The 20,740-nt window shown below is 36.6% G+C and overlaps 1 protein-coding gene across 1 annotated transcript in view; it reads right to left on the reverse strand.

The window, feature by feature from the left end:
- Nucleotides 1-20,740, reverse strand: part of CHM (CHM Rab escort protein) — a 130,005-nt gene that overhangs the window by 18,678 nt on the left and 90,587 nt on the right. Inside the window, exon 12 of the mRNA XM_080910309.1 lies at nt 17,959-18,055. Coding sequence (XP_080766435.1) covers nt 17,959-18,055 — 97 coding nt within the window. The remainder of the gene's footprint in view (nt 1-17,958; nt 18,056-20,740) is intronic.

Below are 20,740 nucleotides of genomic sequence, written 5' to 3' on the forward strand. Positions count from 1 at the left end.
TGATATACCTGATAGCAAAAAAACCACTTCACAAAGTATGGTAACTATATGGAAATTACTATATAGATGTTTCAACCCTTCTTCTAAAACATCAAGTGCTAGATTACAATCAATTTTACTTTTCTGTTTATATTTCAAAATCATCATATATTAATGGCATTTGGATTAATGTTGTATAAAAATATATTACCTATTCAACTGAAAAAAAAGTTTAATAATTTAAACAGTTAAAAGTTTACAGCTGCCCAGAGCCACAGGAAGATCAGGAACACTGCCATCAGGACTTATGGCCTGTCTGCAGAGAACTGAGCACCCGGAGAAGATGCAGGAGCTCTCTCCCTACTGAGACCACACTCTTTCCCCACTGATTATCTGGGGAGAAACCTGGAACTCTCAGGGTCCAGGTATCAGACTACAGCTTGGGTCTGTGCCCTTCAAGCCTCCATCTGCACCCAGACCTAGAGCCTGCCCATTGCCAGCATAATTCACAGCCTGCCCATAGTGAGCTGAACATCCAGGATCAATCTCCCTCTGGAGCCCATGGCCCACAAACACAAAGGAAGACAACATCCATTCAGAGACAGCAAGAACAACTAACATCAAAGATAAGAAGATGGCAAGAGGCAAGCACAAGAATCTAAGCAACAGAAAGCAAGATAACCTGGCAACATCAAAACCCAGCACTCCCACCACAGCAAGCAGTGTATATCCCAACACACTATAAAACGAAGATTTGGACTTAAAAATCATGCCTCATGCAGATGATAGACGGTCTCAAGAAGAGCATGAATGACTCCCTTAAAGAAATACAAGAGAACACAGAAAAACAAGTACAAGCCCTTAGAGAAACACAGGAAAACACAAGCAAACAGATGAAAGAATTGAACAAAACCATCCAGGATCTAAAAACAGAAATGGAAAAAATAAAGACAACACGATGAGAGACAACCTTGGGGATAGAAGGAAGAGAGAATCTCAGGAGGAAAGATAACATAGAAAGCATTTGTAGAACAGTTAGAAAACATGTAAAAATTAAAAAGCTCTTAACCCAAAACATGTAAGAAATCCAGGAAAAAATAAGAAGAGCAAGCCTAAGGATAATAGGTATAGAAGAGGGCTAAGAATCCCAAGTAAAAGGGCCAGTAAATATCTTCAACAAAATCATAGAATCTAATGACCATGAACATACAAGAAGCCTACAGAATTCCAAATATACTGGACCAGAACAGAAACTCCTCTCAACACATGAGTCAAAACATCAAATGTTCAAAACAAAAAGAGTGCTCAGCCCAGAGCCACAGGCAGACCAGGCACACTGCCATCAAGATTTGCAGCCTACCAGCAGAGAACTGAGTGCCCAGGGAAGAATTAGGAGTGCTCTCACTACTGAGCCCACAGGCCTCCTTCTGCATCCAGAGCTAGAGGGGCCCATTGACATAAAAACTCAGAGCCTGCCCATAGAGAGCTGAACATCGATCTGGACTGGTGGTGGACCCTCAGGTTGCTGGGCACTATAAAGAGCTACCAGAGGGCCCTTACTCCAGAAAGCAGGGGTGAGTTCACATTCCCTCCCCACAGCCTATCCAGGGAGAGGTCACCCAGAACACACAAGGCACAGGTGGAGGTGCTCCCTGGAAAAAGACAACCCCCAGGTTCAGGTCTGGGCACTGCCATTTGAACTCACAGCCTACCCAGAGAAACGAACACCCAGGAACAATCTCCCTCTGGAGACCACGGGCCCAGAGACCCACAAGAAAAGACAAGCTCCAGTAAAGAGACAAGATCACCTAGCATCACCAATAACAAGATTGCAAGAGGCAATGGCAAGAATCTAAGAAACAGAAACCAAGACAACCTGGAAACATCAGAACCCACTTGTCCCAGCACACCCAAAAAATAATAATAATAAGATTTAGACTTAAAACCATACCTCATGATGATGAAGGAGATCCTCAAGAAGCACATAAATAAGACATGTAAAGAAGTACAGGAAAGCCAGGAGAACACAGGAAAGCAATTTGAAGCCCTTAAAGAGGAAACACAAAAATCACTTAAGGAGCTAAAGCAAAGCACAAACAACCAGGTGAAAGAACTGAAAACAGAAAAAAAAAATGAAGCAATCACAGGAGACAACCCTGAAGTTGGAAAACCTGGAAAAGACATCAGGAGTCATAGATGCAAGCATCACCAAAAGTATACAAGAGGTAGAAAAAGGAATATTCATAGCAAAAGATACCATAGAAATCATTGACACAACAGTCAGAGAAGATTCAAAAATCAAAAAGGTTCTAAGCCAAAACATCCACGAAATCCAGGACACAATGAGAAGGCCAAACCTAAGGATAATAGGTATAGAAGAAAACAAACACTCCCAACTAAAAGGCCCAGTAAATATCTTCTACAAAATTATAGAAGGAAACTTCCCTGACTTAAAAAGATGACAATGAACATACAAGAGGCCTACAGAACCACAAATAGATTGAATCAGAAAAAAAAAATTTCTTCCTGATACATAATAGTAAAAAAAAAAGTTCAAAACAAAGACAGAATACTAAAAGCAGTAAGAGAAAAAAAACAGGTAATATATAAAGGCAAACCAATCAGAATTACAGCAGACTTTTCAATAGAAACTAAGAAAGTTAGAAGATCCTGGACTAATATCATACAGACCCTAAGAGAACACAAGTGTCAGCCCAGGTTACTATATCCAGCAAAACTCTCAATTACCATAGATGGAGAGACCAAGATATTCCAGGACAAAGCTAAATTTACACAGTATCTGTCCACAAATCCAATACTGCAAAGGATAATGGATAGAAATCTCCAACACAAGGAGGGAAACTTAACCCTAGGAAAAGCAAGAAACTAATCTTCTTGCAACAAACACCAAAGAAGAAAAACACAGAAACATAATTCTACCTCTAACAACAAAAATAGCAGGAAACAACAATCACTATTTAACATCTCTTAACATCAATAGTCTCAATTCCCCAATAAAAAGACCTAGACTATCAGACTGGATACTACAAACAAGGCACCCACATTCATTAAAAAAAAAAAAAAAAAACCAAAACAAAAAACAAAAAAAGAAAACAAAAAACCCAACAACAAACAAACAAACAACAACAACAAAAAAAAACCTCAACTAAAATCTAAAGCTCAAACCATACATTGCACCACACAAAATAATAGTGGGAGACTTCAACACCCCACTCTCATCAATGGACAGATCATTGAAGCAGAAACTGAACAATGACACAGGAAAATTAACAGAAGTTATGAACCAAGTGGATTTTACAGATTTCTATGGAACATTTTATCCTAAAACAAACAAACAAACAAATACCTTCTTTTCAGCACCTCAAGGCACCTTCTCCAAATCTGATCATATAGTCAGACAAAAAACAGACCTCAACAGATATAAAAACATCGAAATAATCCCATGCATCCTATCAGATCACCAGGCTTATCTTCAATAACAAAGAAAAACAAAAAACAAAAAACAAAAAAAAACCAAAAAGCCCACACACACATGGAAGCTGAACAATGTTATATTCAATCATAGCTTGGTCAAGGTAGATATAAAGGAAGAAATCAAAGACTTTTTAGAATTTATGAAAATGAGGGCACAACATACCCAAACTTATAGAAAACAATGAAAGAAGTGCTAAGAGGAAAACTCATAACTTTGAGCACACCCAAAAAGACAGACACTAACAGCTTGAAAGCATACCTGAAAGCTCTAGCACAAAGAAAAGGATATACACCCAAGAGGAGTAGACAGCAGGAAACATTCAAACTCAGAGGTGAAACCAACCAAGTAGAAACAAAAAGAACTATATAAAGAATCAAAAAACCAGGAGCTGGTTCTGTGAGAAAATCAACAAAATCGAAAATCTCTTAGCCAGACTAACTAGAGGGCACAGAGAGCATTCAAATTAACAAATTCAGAAATGAAAGGGGAGAAATAACAACAGAAACTGAGGAAATTTAAAAAAAATCATCAGATCCTACTACAAAAGCCTATACTAAACAAAACTGAAAAATCTAGAGGAAATGGATGATTTTCTAGACAGATACCAGGTACCAGAGTTAAATCAGGATCAGATAAACCATCTAAACAGCCCCATAACCCCTAAAGAAATAGATGCAGTAATCAAAAGCCTCCCAAACAAACAAACAAACAAACAAAAACCCCTCAGGACCTGAGGGTTTTAATGCAGAATTCTATCAGACATTCATAGAAGACCTAATACCAATACTCTCCAAACTATTCTACAAAATAGAAAAAGATGGAACACTACCCAAGTCATTCTTCGAAGCCACAATTATTCTCATTCCTAAAACACAAAGATCCTAAAAAGAAAATGTTAAACCAATTTTTCTCATGAACATTGATGTGAAAATACTCAATGACATTCTTGAAAACCAAATCCAACAACAAATCATAACTATCATTCACCATGAACAAGTAAGCTTCATTCCAGGGATGCAAGGATGGTTCAATATAATGAAATCTATCAATGTCATACACTAAAGAAACCCAAATGGGGGGGCATATAATCATCTTTCTAGATACTGAGAAAGCATTTGACAAAATTCAATACCCCTTCATTTTAAAAATAAAAGTCTTAGAAAGGTCAGGAATTCAAGGCTCATACTTAAACATAGTAAAAGCAATATATAGCAAACCAGCAGACAACACCAAACTAAATGGTGAAAAACTTGAAGCAATCCCACTAAAATCAGATACTAGACAAGGCTGCCCACTCTCTCCTTACCTATTCAATATAGTACTGGAAGTAGTTGCCAGAGAAATCAGGTGCAAAAAGAGGTCAAAGGGATACAAATTGGAAAGCCTCTTAAGAAGATGGAAAGAACTCCCATGCTCATATATTGGAAAGATCAACATTGTAAAAATGGCCATTTTGCATTTACAAATGCAAGGCAATCTACAAATTCAATGCAATCCCCATCAGAATTCCAAGTCAATTCTTCATAGAGTTGGAAAGTGCAAATTGCAAATTCATTTTAAATAACAAAAAACACAGGTTATAAAATTAGTTTAACAATAAAATGCCTTCTGGGGAAATCACCATGCCTGACATCAAGCTGTATTACAGATCAATTGTGATAAAAACTGCCTGGTATTGGTACAGAGACAGGCAGATAGACCAATGGAATAGAATCAAAAACCCAGAAATGAACCCATATACCTATAGTCACTTGATCTTTGACAAAGACGCTAAAAACATTCAATGGAAAAAGGACAGCCTCCATTGAGTAAATATACCACAATTTTTGTATCCATTAATCTACTGAATAACTATTACAAATAGGGCTGCTATGAACATGGTGGTGCATGTGTTCTTACTGTATGTTGGAGCATCTCTGGGGTATATGCCCAAAAGTGGAATAACTGGGTCTTCAGGTAGAATTATGTCCAATTTTCTGAGGAACCACCAGACTGATTTTCAGAGTGGTTGTACCAGTTTACAACCCCACCAACAGTGGAGAAGTGTTCCTCTTTCTCCACATCCACGCCAGCATCTGCTTTCATCTGAGTTTTTCATCTTAGCCATTCTGACTGGTGTGAGGTGGAATCTCAGGGTTGCTTTGATTTGCATTTCCCTGATGATTAGGGATGTGGAGCACTTCCTTAGATGCTTCTCAGCCATTTGATATTCCTCAGTTGAGAATATAGCCTTGTGGCAATTTTTGGTATTCAAAGATCATTATGCTTAATCTATACTCACCAAGAAATCTGTTTCCATGTTATCTTCTGTCCTACATATACTTTATGCTTATGGTAACTAGTGGGATTTCAATTTGTGTACTTTTATACAAAAATGCTTAAAATCTGTACATTTATCTTTGTTTTTTAAAAATAAAGTTGTTCAATAAAAATTTAATAATCTTTAGAAATAAAAATTTACATCTAAATAATTTTTAATCCCTCAAAAAAGAATTAAGTTCTGACAAAATATTTATACAGTGTTATATCAAAATGCTTTAAAAATCTGTATATGCACCTCTCTTTTTTTAAAATAAAGTCATAAGAGAGAGAATAAAAGGACAGACTATTTAAGACATTGTGCTGGTTCAACTGCCAGTCAGCATGTTGAAGAACGCAAATCCATTTCCTTCTTATCTCCTGTACAAAGCTCAAGTGGATTAAAGACCTGCACATAAACCCAGGTACACTGAAACTAACAGAACAGAAAGTGGAGAAGAGCTTAGAACACATAGGCACAGGGGAAATTTTCCTGAACAGAACACCAATGGCTAATGCTCTAAGATCAAGAATCAACAAATGGGACCTCATAAACTTGCAAAGCTTCTGTAAAGCAAAGGACTCTGTCAAAAGGACAAAACAGCTACCAGTCAGGTGGTTCCTCAGAAAATTGAACATAGTGCTACCTCAGTACCCAGCTATACCATTCCTGGGCATATTACCAAAAGTAGCTCTAATATCTAACAAGGAGAAATGCTCAACCATGTTCACAGAAACCTTACTTATAATAGCCAGAAGCTGGAAAGAACCCAGATGTCCTTCAACAGAGGAATGGATACAGAAATTGTGGTACATATACACAATGAAATACTACTCAGCTATTAAAATCAATGAGTTCATCAAATTCCTCAGCAAATGGATAGAACTTGAAGCTATCATTCTGAGTGAAGGAACCCAGTCACAAAAGAAAACTCATGTTATATGATCACTTATAATCGGATACTAGCACCCACCTCAGAAAAGGGCTTAGAATACCCATGAAACCATCCACAGAACTTACAAGGCTCAAAAAGAAGACCAAAATGTGGATGACACAGTCTTCCTTAGAAGGGAGAACAAAACGGGAGGAAATACAAGGTCAAATGGAGGAGCAGGGATTGAAGAAAGGATCTACAGAGACTGCCTCACCTGGAGAACCACCAAATATATAGCCAGCAAACCCAAGTACTACTGCTGATCTCAAGAAGTGTTTACTGGTAGGAACCAGATATGGATGCCTCCTCAGAAGCTCTCCCAGAGTCATACAGATACAGATGAGGAATAGGATGCTTGCAGCTAAACATCAGATTGAACACAGTGACCCCAATGAAAAACCTAAAGAAAGGACTGAAATAGCTGAAAGGTTTGCACCCTCCTGGGAAGAACCTCATCATCAGCCAAGGCACTGAGGTTGAGAGGGTGATTGGGAGAGGGAGCACCTTCATGAAAACAAGTTGAGGGGGAGAAGGGCAGGGATGGGGGTATAACATTTAAAATGTAAATGCAGAAATTATCCAATAAAAATTAAAAAAAAAGATATTTAGAAACATAAGGGGTCTCCACTAAGAAATACATGAAAATACATAGGAGCATAACAGAAATGACAAGACTAATAACTGATAGCTGGATTAGACAGTATACAGTGGTCCTAGATTCTTAAATTTCTTTTCTGCTTTCTATATATGTAATACTAAGGCAGTTTCTCTCTATCAGGCCTCAATGTCTCCATGAGTATTAGCAAAGTAGTGGTATTAGGTTATGTGCACCACCACTGGTAAAGTTTTCTGAATCCAACTCCTTATGTAAAACCATAATTTTATAAAATGACAATAGAATTTAAAGCCAAAAACCAGAGAACATTAAGACCTGCCTATAAAACCTGAGTAAGTAAATGGCTATTGAGAAAGGTTCCAAAGTTAGAATGCACTAAAGGTAGAATTAGGTAGAATTCATTACCTACAATACCAAAAATATGTTCTAAAGGTTTTTAAGGGATATTGTAACATAGGCCAGTCAACAAAGTGTGCTTTGTTGTATAACCAAAGAAATCATAATTAATATGTATAGGGACTGATGTGGCTCATATTTTTTTTTTTACATGTAGCCATAAAGCCAACTGTAATTTATGTAATATGGCACAAATAAGAATACATGTCTCTGTCCATAAAAGGGAAAGGACCAGAAAACATATTTCCTTTATAGTACCAAATGGGGAACTGAGTTGGACATATATCAAACAATTTAGTTTGAAAATGCAAACTTGAAAACTTGACCCAACTTGCACTTTCAGAGAAAGATTTTAGGTAAAAGAAAAACATTTCCAGAATGTTAACTTAAGATCAAGAAGACAAAATAACAAAACAAACAAACAAAGAAACAAACAAACAAAAACCCCAAAATGTTAAGGTTTCCTTGTAAAACAGAATCTGTGCTTTGTAACAATAATAATAAAAAAAAATAATTTGAAGTATCACATTTTCAAGCAGCAATAAAAAAAAAAAGATGATACTGAAAACTGTTTAAAATTACCTAAACTGAGTTTATAAAAGGTATGTAACATTTTCTCATTAGGGTTGTAAAAGCAGGAGTATACAAACAAGATCCTACATAAAACATTATTCATGATATATATTCATAAATCTACAATCATAACCCAAATCCTGTAATATAACATCCCAGAATAAAGCAGATGTTCCTGCCTGATTATTATGTATAGAAAAAATTCAAGCTACATAGCATATGAATAACAACTATAAAAAAACATGAACTTGAATGTCAAATGGGAAAGGTTAGAGACGTGATGTTTACTCATTCATAAGTGATTTTAGGGAAAAAAACCTTCATTTAGTATATAATACAACTTGTTTAGTGTTATAAAACATAACTTCAAATTCTTAACCATCCCAGGATCATAAAATCAAATTAGCTAAGGAAACATGAATTTGAGTTAACAAAAATATTTTTAGAAATGTACTATTCCTTCTTTACAAATGATACATTAAACTTACTTGATCAGGGCTAGAGAATGGACGGCTGAGCAGGCACTGGTCTCTCTTATCTTTGCAAGTACAGTAATATGCCACTCATCTAAGGGATTTTTTTTTCACATAGTTGAAAACCACCAAGTGTCCATATTTTTCTCTAATTTTGTTAAAGAACCTAAGACATTATAAAATTTACTGCCCAATATCTTGCTTTCTGGCCCTTTGCATATTAAGAACAGCAGATAAGATATTTTGGGAGAGATACAGTGTTCCAAACAAGTTTTGTGAAGTTTATTTTTTCTGGTTTCTGTTGAGAAAATTTTGACTTCTAAATGGTACATTTTTGTTTTGTCCCCCCCGCCCCCGCCATACACCATGGCTACAGAAACAACATGCTGACAGGTGCAGGGAAACAGCCTGACAAGAAGAAAGAAGGCAGACACAGGAATGACAAGAGCACAGTGGAGGGTCATAGACTATAGGAGCATAGGCTACCCACCTAAGCAGCCTTCAAGGGCTCTGCTGAATTACAATGGATTGTAATAAATATGATCCTGTACACTATAGCACAGTGAAGAAATGGGAGATGTGTGTTTAAAAGATAATAAAAGATTGAAAAAACAAACATTTAGTTCTAAAACAAAAGTACCTGAGGACACCAATGCATAATAGAGTGACTATAAAGGACATGTGACTGTATGTGCAAAAGGTATTTCTAAGCAGTAGTTAACCATTACCTATGAGATACTCCACCCTTTTTTATAATGCGGTTTGAATATGACATCTTTCTCTTTTTTTGGATATTTTCTTTACTTACATTTCAGATGTTCATTCTGGAATCCGCCTATCGCATATCCCCATCCCTGCCTCTATGTGAGTTTTCCTCTACCCAGGCAATCCATTCCATCTCCCGACCCTAGCATTCCCCTATACTGGCTTATTGAGCCTTTTCAGGGATAATGACCTTTCCTTTACTGATGCCTGATAAGACTATCCTCTGCTACATATTTTGCTGGAACCATGGGTCCCTCCACGTGTATTCTTTAGTAGGTGGTTTAGGCTCTGGGAACACTGGGTGATCTGGTTGACTGATATTGTTATTCTTCCTGAGGAGGTTGCACACCCTTTCAGCTTCCTCAGTCCTTTTTCTAACTCCATCATTGGGGACTCCATTCTCAGTCCAATGGTTGGTTGAGAACATCCAACTTTGTATTTCTCAGGCTCTGGTAGAGCCTCTCAGGAGACAGCTATATCAGGAACCTATCAGCACACACTTCTTGGCATCCACAATATTGTCTGGGTTTGGTGACTGTATATGGGATGGATTCCCACAGTCTCTGGATGAACCTTCAGTCTCTTCTCCAAATTTTGGCTCTGTATTTATTTCCTCCTATGGATATTTTGTTCCCCTTTTAAAGAAAAACTGAAACATACAGATTTGGTCTTCCAAGTTCTTGAGCGTCATGTGGTCTGTAAATTATACCTAGGGTAATCTGAGCTTTTGGGCAAATATCCACTTATCAATGAGTGCATACCATGTGTGTTCTTTTGTGACTGGGTTACGTCACTCAGGATGATATTTTCTAGTACCACCCATTTGCCTAAGAATTTCAGAAAGTCATTGTTTTTCAAAGCTGAGTAGTACTCCATTGTGTAAATGTACCACATTTTCTGTATCCATTCCTCTGTTGAAAGACATCTGGAGCATCTTTTGTGCATATGCCCAGGAATGGTATAGCTGGGTCCTCAGGTCCTATGTCCAATAATCTGAGAAACCACCAGACTGATTTCCAGAGTGGTTGTACCAGCTTGCAATCCTAGCAACAATGGAAGAGTGTTCCTCTTTCTCCTCCTCCTTGCCAGCATCTGCTGTCTCCTGAGTTTTTGATCTTAGCCATTCTGACTGGTGTGAGGTGGAATCTCAGGGTTGTTTTGATTTGCATTTCCCCGATGACTAGGGATGCTGAACATTTCTTTAGGTGCTTCTCAGCCATTCAATATTCTTCAGTTGAGAATTCTTTGTCTAGCTCTATCCCCCATTTTTTAATGGGGTTATTTGATTCTCTGGAGACTAACTTCTTGAGGATTTTGTATATATTAGATATTAGCACTCTATCAGATGTAGGATTGGTAAAGATCTTTTCCCAATTGTTTGAATGCAGTTTTGCCCTATTGACAGTGTCCTTTGCCTTACAAAAGCTTTGCAATTTCATGAGGTCCCATTTGCCGATTCTTGATCTTAGAGCATAAGCCATTGGTGTTCTGTTCAGGAAAATTTTCCCTGTGCCTATGTATTCTAAGCTCTTCCCCACTTTTTGTTTCATTAGTTTCAGTGTACCTGAGTTTATATGGAGGTACTGAAAACGAATTTAACAAGACATCAAAACCAGTTTTATTTTGAATGACAGGATCTCTATTTTCCTGGGAGAAAAATCAGCTATAGTCTTGTTTTATAAAAGTTACTTTAATTTTATGAATTTATGTGGAATAATAGTACAGTAATTCAATAAAAGATTTATGCAATGCAAAATGACCAAACCAAGATAGTTCGCATTTCCATCTCTTTCAGCATGGCTTTGCGTATATGATTAATACGTAATAATTTTATATATTTATTGGGTACAACAGTATTTTAATACATGTAAAACCAATAAAGATTAAAGTATGGTAACATATAAATTCTATCCCCAACTACACATGCATGCACACACACACACACACACACACACACACACACACACAGACACACACCTTTCAAAAGTTAGCATTTTGAGGGCATAAACTAACTTTTAACCAAATAATAATAATATTTGTTTAAAATATTAACCAAAGGTAGAAGAGAAAAAAAACACAATCATCAAAGTTTGCAAAGTTGGGGTTGAACAACAGTGACAAGGTTAACGATTAGTTTATGTTTGGGGCACCAGAATGAACTGCACGAACAACAGATTTTTCAATATGTATGTGTGTGTGTATGAATGCATATATGTATATGCAGTGATGGATATGTTAGTCATTTTAACTATAGATTTGACAATGTATATAGATCATAATGTCACATTTTGTTCTTAGAATATAAAATTATTCTCAATACTTTAAATGGTAAAGTCTACCATTAAAGTGTAAAGAGATATCTTTAATACTTTCTGAAAGAAGTAATTTTGAGTGAAGCATATGTTAGAAGAACAAACTAATATATTTTAACATCTCAAAATCTTTCAACACTTAAATCTTGGCCCATCTTTATAATAAATGACATAATTCTGTATTAACTGTAACTTACAAACAAGTTGATTGGCTCTTGGGTAATCTCTAGAATATTTAAAATGCATTTCTTTAACAACCATACCTTAAGTTACCAAAGTTCACATAATTTTCTTTCTGTAAATCTTATTTTTGTTTCTCTGAGGAATGGATACAGTCGGCCTCACTGGAATATATCTGGGTTATATCTGATTTACTCTGGTACATTACTACATTAGTTTCAATGCTTGCCAACATTTGTCAGGTGATTCTTCCAATAAGAACAATGATGAGTTTCACTCCGGATTCCATCATTACAGTTTTGTTTCAGTGCAAGTACAGGTGCTTTGTTCCATTCCCCCCCCAGGTGTGTGTGTGTGTGTGTGTGTGTGTGTGTATAATATTTAATGTGATCATTTAGAAATGTGCTTTTCTACTAACTGTGCATAGGAAAAATGAGTCACTTCAAAATCTACAAAGTTAAATGTGTGAAAATACATAAAGTTTATACAACATGTAGAATTACTTTTGGATACTATTTTAGTTTTTAATATCTATACATTAGAAGCAAACTGTATTTTTATTCACAATTCACCATAATTAAAATGAAATCCAGAAAAAAGAATCCAAAATGTGGACTGTTAAAACATACCACAATTCTATTTAGCATTCTCCAGAATGTTTGACAAGACAAAGAATTAAATTGTTTCTGAATTAGAGGAGAAAATTAAGTTAATTTTAAGAACAAGTTCTATTGTGTCTATGATTTGCTTTATCAAAGAGAAAAGAGAAAAGAGCAAGTCCTCAAAAGACACTGAGCAGAAGTTTGGAAGAGAATGATAGTGTAACATTCTGAATGAAGTAATGTTTACCAACACGGAGCTTCAAATCAAAAATATAACTGAGGCTGAAGCAGGTTTTCACACACAAAATAAAAACAGTATATTTCCCTGTATTTTTTCCTGACTTGAAATAAGATTTTTTTTTTAAATTAAGACAACAGTAACAGACAAGTGGAAGCCTTCTGAGACATGATCAGACTAATTCTACTTTCATGACAGATGAAGAACAGAACAATTTGAAACTATATGTGACATCAAATAAGGGAGCAACAGGAAAATATGCCATTAAATCCCTTGTAATGTTTGAGTCACAATTTGCTCCTAAACATCTGTGAACAGGCATAAAGAATAAGAAAAGGAAGAAAAATCAGAAACCAAATATCACTTAGGCAATAGTAAGTAAATGATAAATATGTCAGTTTCTATCCCAGCATCTTTCTTAAGTCTTATACACATCAGGCCATGCTGTTAACTCTATTAACTTTAATATAATAGATACTAAATGATGAAGAAAAAGATTTAAAATGATTAAAAACTTCTCTTTTTCTCTGGTAGAAGGCAAAGTATAAGTGATGAACGCAAATTTGTTTTTCAGGCTAGGAACAAGAGAAAAACCACCAGATTTTCTATATTCCCAGTATTATGTTGATATGAAGTGATTAGGCTGTAGTAACAACCAGAGAGAACTGTAACAAGGTAAAATCAAGTGAGGGAGCAAGGGAATGAGAAGCCAAACAACTTTGGCCAGATTTCTTTCTTTTTTTGTTTGATATTTTATGTATTTACATTTCAAATGTTATCTCCTTTCCCAGTTTCCCCTCTGGAAACCCCTATCCCATTTCCTCTCCCCCTGCTTCTATGAGGGTGCTCCCCTATCCACCCACCCACCCACTCCTGCCGACCTGCCCTGGCATTCTCCTCCACTGGGGCATCAAGCCTTCACAGGACCAAGGGCCTCTCCTCACATTGATGTCCAACAGGACCATTATTTGCTTCATATGCAACTGGAACCATGGGTCCATTCAGGTTTAGTGACTGGAGATCAACAATAAAAAATGGGACCTCATAAAATTGCAAAGCAGCTGTAAGGGAAAAAGATACTGTCACCAGAACAAAATGGCAAACAAACCATTGGGAATTTTTTTTTTCCCAATCCTACATACAATGTATGTATCTAATACATACAAATAACTGAAGAAGTTAGACTCCAGAGAACCAAATAACCCTATTAAAAAATGGGGAACAGAATTAAACAAAGAATACGCAACTGAGAAATACCAAATGGCTGAGAGCACCTAAAGAAATGTTCAACACCCTTAGCCATAAGAGACATGCTAATCTCACACCAGTCAGAATGATTAAGATCAAAAGATGAGATGACAGCAGATTCTGGCAAGGATGTAAAGAAAGGAGGAACACTCCACTCCTCCACTGTTGGTGGGATTACAAGCTGGTACAACTACTCTGGAAATCAGTCTGGTGGTTCCTCAGAAAATTGGACATATTAGTACCTGAAAATCCAGTTACACCATTCCTGGGCATATACCCAAAAGATGCTCCAAAATATAACAAAGACACATGCAGCCTTATTTATAATAGCCAGAAGCTGGAAAGAACCAATATGTCCTCCAACAGCAGAATGGATACAGACAGTGTGGTATATTTACACAGTGGAGTACTTCTCAGTTATGAAAAACAATGGCTTTATTAAATTCTTAGGCAAATGGATGGAACTAGAAAATATCATCCTTAGTGAAGTAACCCAGTCACAATAGGACACACATGGTTTGTACTCACTGGTAAGTGGATATTAGCCCAAAAGCTTGGAATACCCAAGATACAATCCACAAACCTCATGATGATGCTCAAAAAGAAGGTAGACCAAAGTACTCAAGGCAGGAAATAAGAACACAAAGTGTGGAGCAGAGACTGAAGGAGAAGCCATCCATAGAATGGGGATCAATCCAATATACAGATCACATGAAAGATACAATTGCAGATGCCGAGAAGTGCTTACTGACAGGAGCCTGCTACGGATACCTCCTGAGAAGCTCTGCCAGAGCCTGACATATACAGAGTTGGATACTCTTAACTTACCACTGGACTGAGAACAGGGTTCCCAATGGAGGCATTAGAAAAAGAACTGAAGGAGCTGAAGGTTTACAACCCATAGGAAGAACAATAACATCAAAAAGCCAGATCTCCCAGATTTCTTAAAATAGTGTCATATATTGCAAAAGAAAGGAAGGATGGAAGGAAGGAAGGAAGGAAGGAAGGAAGGAAGAATGCAAGAAAGTAAGAAAGAAAGAGAAAGAAAGAAAGAAAGAAAGAAAGAAAGAAAGAAAGAAAGAAAGAAAGAAAGAAAGAAAAAGGCTGCATGATTATTGGGTTTCTGGAGGCTTGTGCAGCTCCACTTCTTTAAAAACGATTTAGGCTAATTCCTAATGAAGACTTAAGAAATTCCCAGGATAGGTAGGGGATGGGACTAGGATGTAGATCATTGTTTAGTATATGCATTCCTAGCAAAACACACACACACACACACACACACACACACACACACACACACACACACACACACACACACAAAACAGCAGAATCTTCTATTGAAAAAACAAGACACAGTAAACTAAAAAGCTGACCAAGTTGAAGTAACCAAATTGAGGCAATTCTGTACACTCTTGGACCAATGTTCTTTCTATACCAGTGCTCTCTTTACATTTACTATGAAGTCAATAGAGAAGTCCATCCCCAAAATTTCAGGTACAGGATATTAAAATAACTTACTTAAATACATTTTCCAGTTTCATTACTCCTGAAGATACAGTTCTTTAAAAATTTTTATTTTTCATTTATTAAACCACTCAGAAACTTTAGAATAGAACTTCACTTAGAGAATGTTATTTTAAAAAGAAAAATGATACATGCTTGCCGCATCAGAATAATTTAATAAAGCTGATTAACCAACCCTTTATCACATGCTGTTATTTTTTATAAAAAGAACATCTATGTTTATTTTCAGTTTTTAATTGGGCTAATTATGAGTAATTACATGCTTAAGGATATATATATATATATATGTGTGTGTGTGTGTGTGTGTGTGTGTGTGTGTGTGTGTATAGATAGATAGATATAGATATGGATATATATCCATAATCTTGTTCTTTTCAACTTGAAAAAAATCTATATCAGTATAGCACAGTGATTAAAATCTAAGTTTAAACTGTTGTTCAACAATTCACAGAACTTATGAAACTCAAAGAGAAGGAAGGCCAGAAGGTGAATGCCACAGTCCTTCTTAGAAGGGAGAACAAAACACTCATGGGAGGAAATAAAGGGACAAATAGAGGAGCAAGGACTGAAGAAAAAATATCATCCAGAGACTGTCTCACCTGGGGATCCACCCCATATGCAGGCACTAAATCACACACTATTGCTGATGCCAAGTAGTGCTTACTGACAGGAACCAGATAAAGATGCCTCCTCAGGGGCTCTGCCAGAGTCATAATGATACAGATGAGAATGCTTGCAGCTAATAGTCGGACTGAACACAGGGACCCCAAGAACACTGGGACCCCAGTGAAGGAGCTAGAAGCTTGCTAAGGTAATGGAGGATACAGCATTTTGGATAGACATCTTATGCTACCAAGTAAATGCTCCAAGTGACAAGAATGAATTAGAGTTTACTGAAGTTTTGACCAAAGGGGTTCCACAGATGCCTCTATCAAACATCAAAAGGTTTTGCCACTGTTAATGGTTGTTCTCCACAACCTGATAGCAAACCACTTGTTCTGAAGACAACACTTTTATCATTGAACATTGAGGTATCAATCTGGTGCTCATCTAGAAGTTGCAACCCCAACTGATGAACGTTCATGGTGCTAGGAAATAGGTAGTCCATAGAGTATCGGGGGAGAGAATTAGTAATCATTATCATCCATCTACACACCCTATGGCCTACAAAAGAGATTGGACTGCAAGATATACTGATGTACTAGACAAGCAAATGCTACAGGTGTGAACAACCATCTTTTGATTGGATTTGAGGTCTACTCCATGAGACAAAAACCATATACAAATGTCCTTAAACTGACAATAAAAATGTGGTTCATATAAACTATTAAATATTATTCATTGAAAAGAAAAATGGAATCATGATCTCTGCAGGAAATAGAGTCAAAATAGATCATACTAAGTGGGGTAACCCAGGATCAGAAAGACAAATGCCACAGTTCTCTCTGATCTGTTTGTTGAAAGAAGAAATGAGTCAGTGATTTAAAAATAATACCCCATATGGTAAATTGAATTAAATATTGTTATAGTTTAGACATGAAGTATTTGCCACATTTCTGTGTACTGAACACTTGCTTCCCAGATGTGCCTCCATTTTGCTATGTTCTGGAAACTTGAATTCACACCTACTTAGAGGAAGTGAGACACAGAGGGGAAACCCACTTCTCCCTAGGGTACTGGGAAAATATTAAGCACTGTAAAAATCACTATTAAGACTAATGTCAAAGTTCTTTAAATCCATATGGTTATCACTCTTGATGTTCATTTTCTGCAAATAAGCAAAGAAACTGTGATAAATAAAGTCAACAATGAATACTAAGGCTGAAGTTGTGGCTTTGTAGTAGATCATCTAACATGTAAGAGGCTGTATGTTCAGTTCCCAGTATGACAGAAAGAAGTGAAAGATATATCTTTAGAGAGATGTACATCCACAAATATTGCTTCTATTCACCACACTGGTAAGTCCTAGCTAGAACAATTGAATAAGACATAAGTTTAATAAAAGATATCTATACTGGTAAAAGCTGGAGTTCATCACTGTTTGCAGATGACAAGATTTTCTACATAGAATCTTCCAACATTAAATAATACATTACACAATGTATATATGTATCAAAACCAGTATGTGTCTATAGATTTTTTGTATTACATAATCATTAGGAATTTTAATAACTATTTTAAAAGAAGCACCAAGAAAAGAGAGAGGGAGGGAGGGAGGGAGAGAGGGAGGGAGGGAGGGAGGGAGGGAGAGAGAGAGAGAGAGAGAGAGAGAGAGAGAGAGAGAGAGAGAGAGAGAGAGAGAGAGAGAGATTGCTGTGCTTACATGTGCCTTTCATGCATGTCATTGTTGAAGAGGATAACTCAATGACTCGAACAGCAAAACTTCCTGGCTCTTCTGCTGGCACTGTCAAAATGGAGACCTGAAAGCCAGGAACATGTAACAGAAATAAATGTTAGGTCTCTTTCATTTTGATATCTTAATAGAACAAATTTCCATGTTCCCAAGTATCCTTTTATATTTGAAAAATTTGGCTTATAATGACTTTATTTGGGAATAATATAAAACATGCAACATACATGTCTCAATATTCAGTTTCTTCATTATTTATTGTTTATATGATTCTCATCAACCATGAATAATTCAAATTTTTAACATTGATTCTATCCATCATATGCTATTCAGAAATAAATGCAACTGTAATATTACTATTAAAATAGAAGCACTTCTGCTCCTTGAAATCAGATTATATAAATAGGTGGTTTTATCTAGTATTTATGTTATATGGCTTATATTTTAAAGGCTTTACAATGACCACCAGACCAATGTTTCTCTGTAGAGCTAAGGTTTCAGTGTTATTTCTCAATCAAATTCTCAATATGAGGAAATTACATCCTCTTAAAGGAAATGCTAACAAAAAGACACCACCGTCTTCTCTTTTCCCTATTGTACTGTGGTTACATTTTGACTAGGGAAGGCCATATTCATACCCCCAAAAGGAAGCAACTACAACACATTTTTAAAATAGGAATTGTTTTTGAAACCAATACTGTCCTATTTGCCATCTATTTTTGGGCTTATGATATCTCTAAAGCAGGTCTCCATGTTCCTTTTAACTCCCTCTGCTGCTATTAAGGATAGAAAATGTACTTTAGCATCAAAGAGAGAGAAACCACCAAGACATTGAACACTGTAAAATAATGAAATGACTAGGACTTAAAATATGGCCATAACTGAAAATGTTCCTTTAATAACCAACATAGAAGAATTTCTTTTGGTCCCTGCAATTATCATGATTTATTACCAAGATACAATCAGTATTGTTCTACTGGAGTACCTCCCTCACCTGAAAGCTGAGATGCTGTCTGCCTGACATTTCCCAGAGGAGATGTTAAGGGGGGATGTAGTCAGCCCTCGACTATCACCATAAAGTATGCCTGGACTGTCTACCTGTTTTCCCTTGTTCTCTATGTTTCTTAGTTCTACCTAGAACTCAAAGTGAAGATATAAAGAGAAAGGTAAAGATGAAGGGAGTAAAGGGCTGGGGGTAATAAAAGACTATAACTTTCTCAGCTAAATGGAGGGAGGATGAATCTGAAAAACACTGATGTGAAGCAGGGTAACCAGTTATAAGGAAGAGATGACATACATGGGAATAGTAATAAATTGAAAATGACAAAGTAAAGAACTGAGACTGTGTTTATGAAGTATATAGGTAGGACCCAAAGGTTGAGGAAATGTCAGAGAGAAGGAAATTTGTGTGGCTTGAACAGTATCAGTTCTGTTCTCAGCGACAACAAGCATCTAAGATGACAAGTAGTTGGACAACAGAGGACTGTGCCTTCAGCTTTAAGAGACTATCTCTTGACAGACACGCACAGACCTTTTGCATGTGGTTCTGGCACCCTTGGGTCTCCAGAAGGTGGCCTCCCGCATTGATGTGGAGATGAGACTATGGGGATACACAAAGTCACTTGTTGTGTTTTTACGGAGAAGTATAATGAACTTGGATGGAGGGATAATTTTGATATTAAACAATAGGATAAAAAAGAGCTTCAGATATAGAGAAGGAACCATCAGTATCTTGAAGAGGGCACAGACATGGAAGCCAAAGACAGCAAAAAATATTGTCAAAACCATCAGGAAACTTCTGGCAGAAAACATTAAAACGTGTCCCCTGGCTCTGAATATCTTGGTTTTTAATATATTCAGTAACATAAATTGTGGTAGAATTATACGCGGAAGCTGCATTGTGGTTAGAAATGACTATGAGTTCAGGAGCTGGAAGTAGCAAGAATCATGTGCAGAAAATATCATTACAAAGAAGTGAGAGTACTCACTAGAGATGGAGAGAGAGTCAAGGGATGAGGTTAATTTTTTTGGTTTTAATTTTAAAACTCAGTGGATGTGTCTGTATGTGTGTATGAAAGAGTGAGTTTTATGCTTGTGTGCTCACTCAAATGTTCATGTATGTATCAAAGGCACCTGTGAAGGAGGTTACTAAAAGACAAGGGAGAGACAGACTCCCCAGTCATGTTATACATGTATCATGAGTGGTAGGGTAGAAGTTCAAGTTCCTTTGTGCATGGTGGATAGTTTATTTTACCCAGAGAAACAAGAAGATGAACAGGGAAGGTTAGAAAATTAAGACTGGTATTAGCCATCCAGGTGAATGAACAAGTGATCAAAAACCAGCGGGAGAATTTTAATGTAAACAGGACCCAGCTGAGTGTAGCCATAACCATGACCTCGTGGGAGGGTCAATCTGGTTCCTTGGTTTTCTCAGGTGGCCTTCACTGATACTGTAGAAGGCTCTGGCAACACAGGAACTGCAGGTGTTAAAAAGATACCCATCAGTGCATCTATAGCAAAAAAAAAAAAAAAAAAAAAAAAAAAAAAAAGGAAGAAAGTAGAAGAAAGATGATAATAATCAGAAGATATAGAGGGATAATGGCTTATGTCTATGAACAGACAAAATGGAAATAAAAGATTAAAAAAGAAAGGAAGGCAAGAGCAGATTCATGATCCTCTAAGTCTGTAATTTTTAGACTTGACTGGACCATTGACATTGCTCAAGAAAACATATAGAACAGAGCACTCCACAAAG

Source organism: Micromys minutus, assembly GCF_963924665.1.
Source record: "Micromys minutus genome assembly, chromosome: X".
NCBI classification, from domain to species: Eukaryota; Metazoa; Chordata; class Mammalia; order Rodentia; family Muridae; genus Micromys; species Micromys minutus.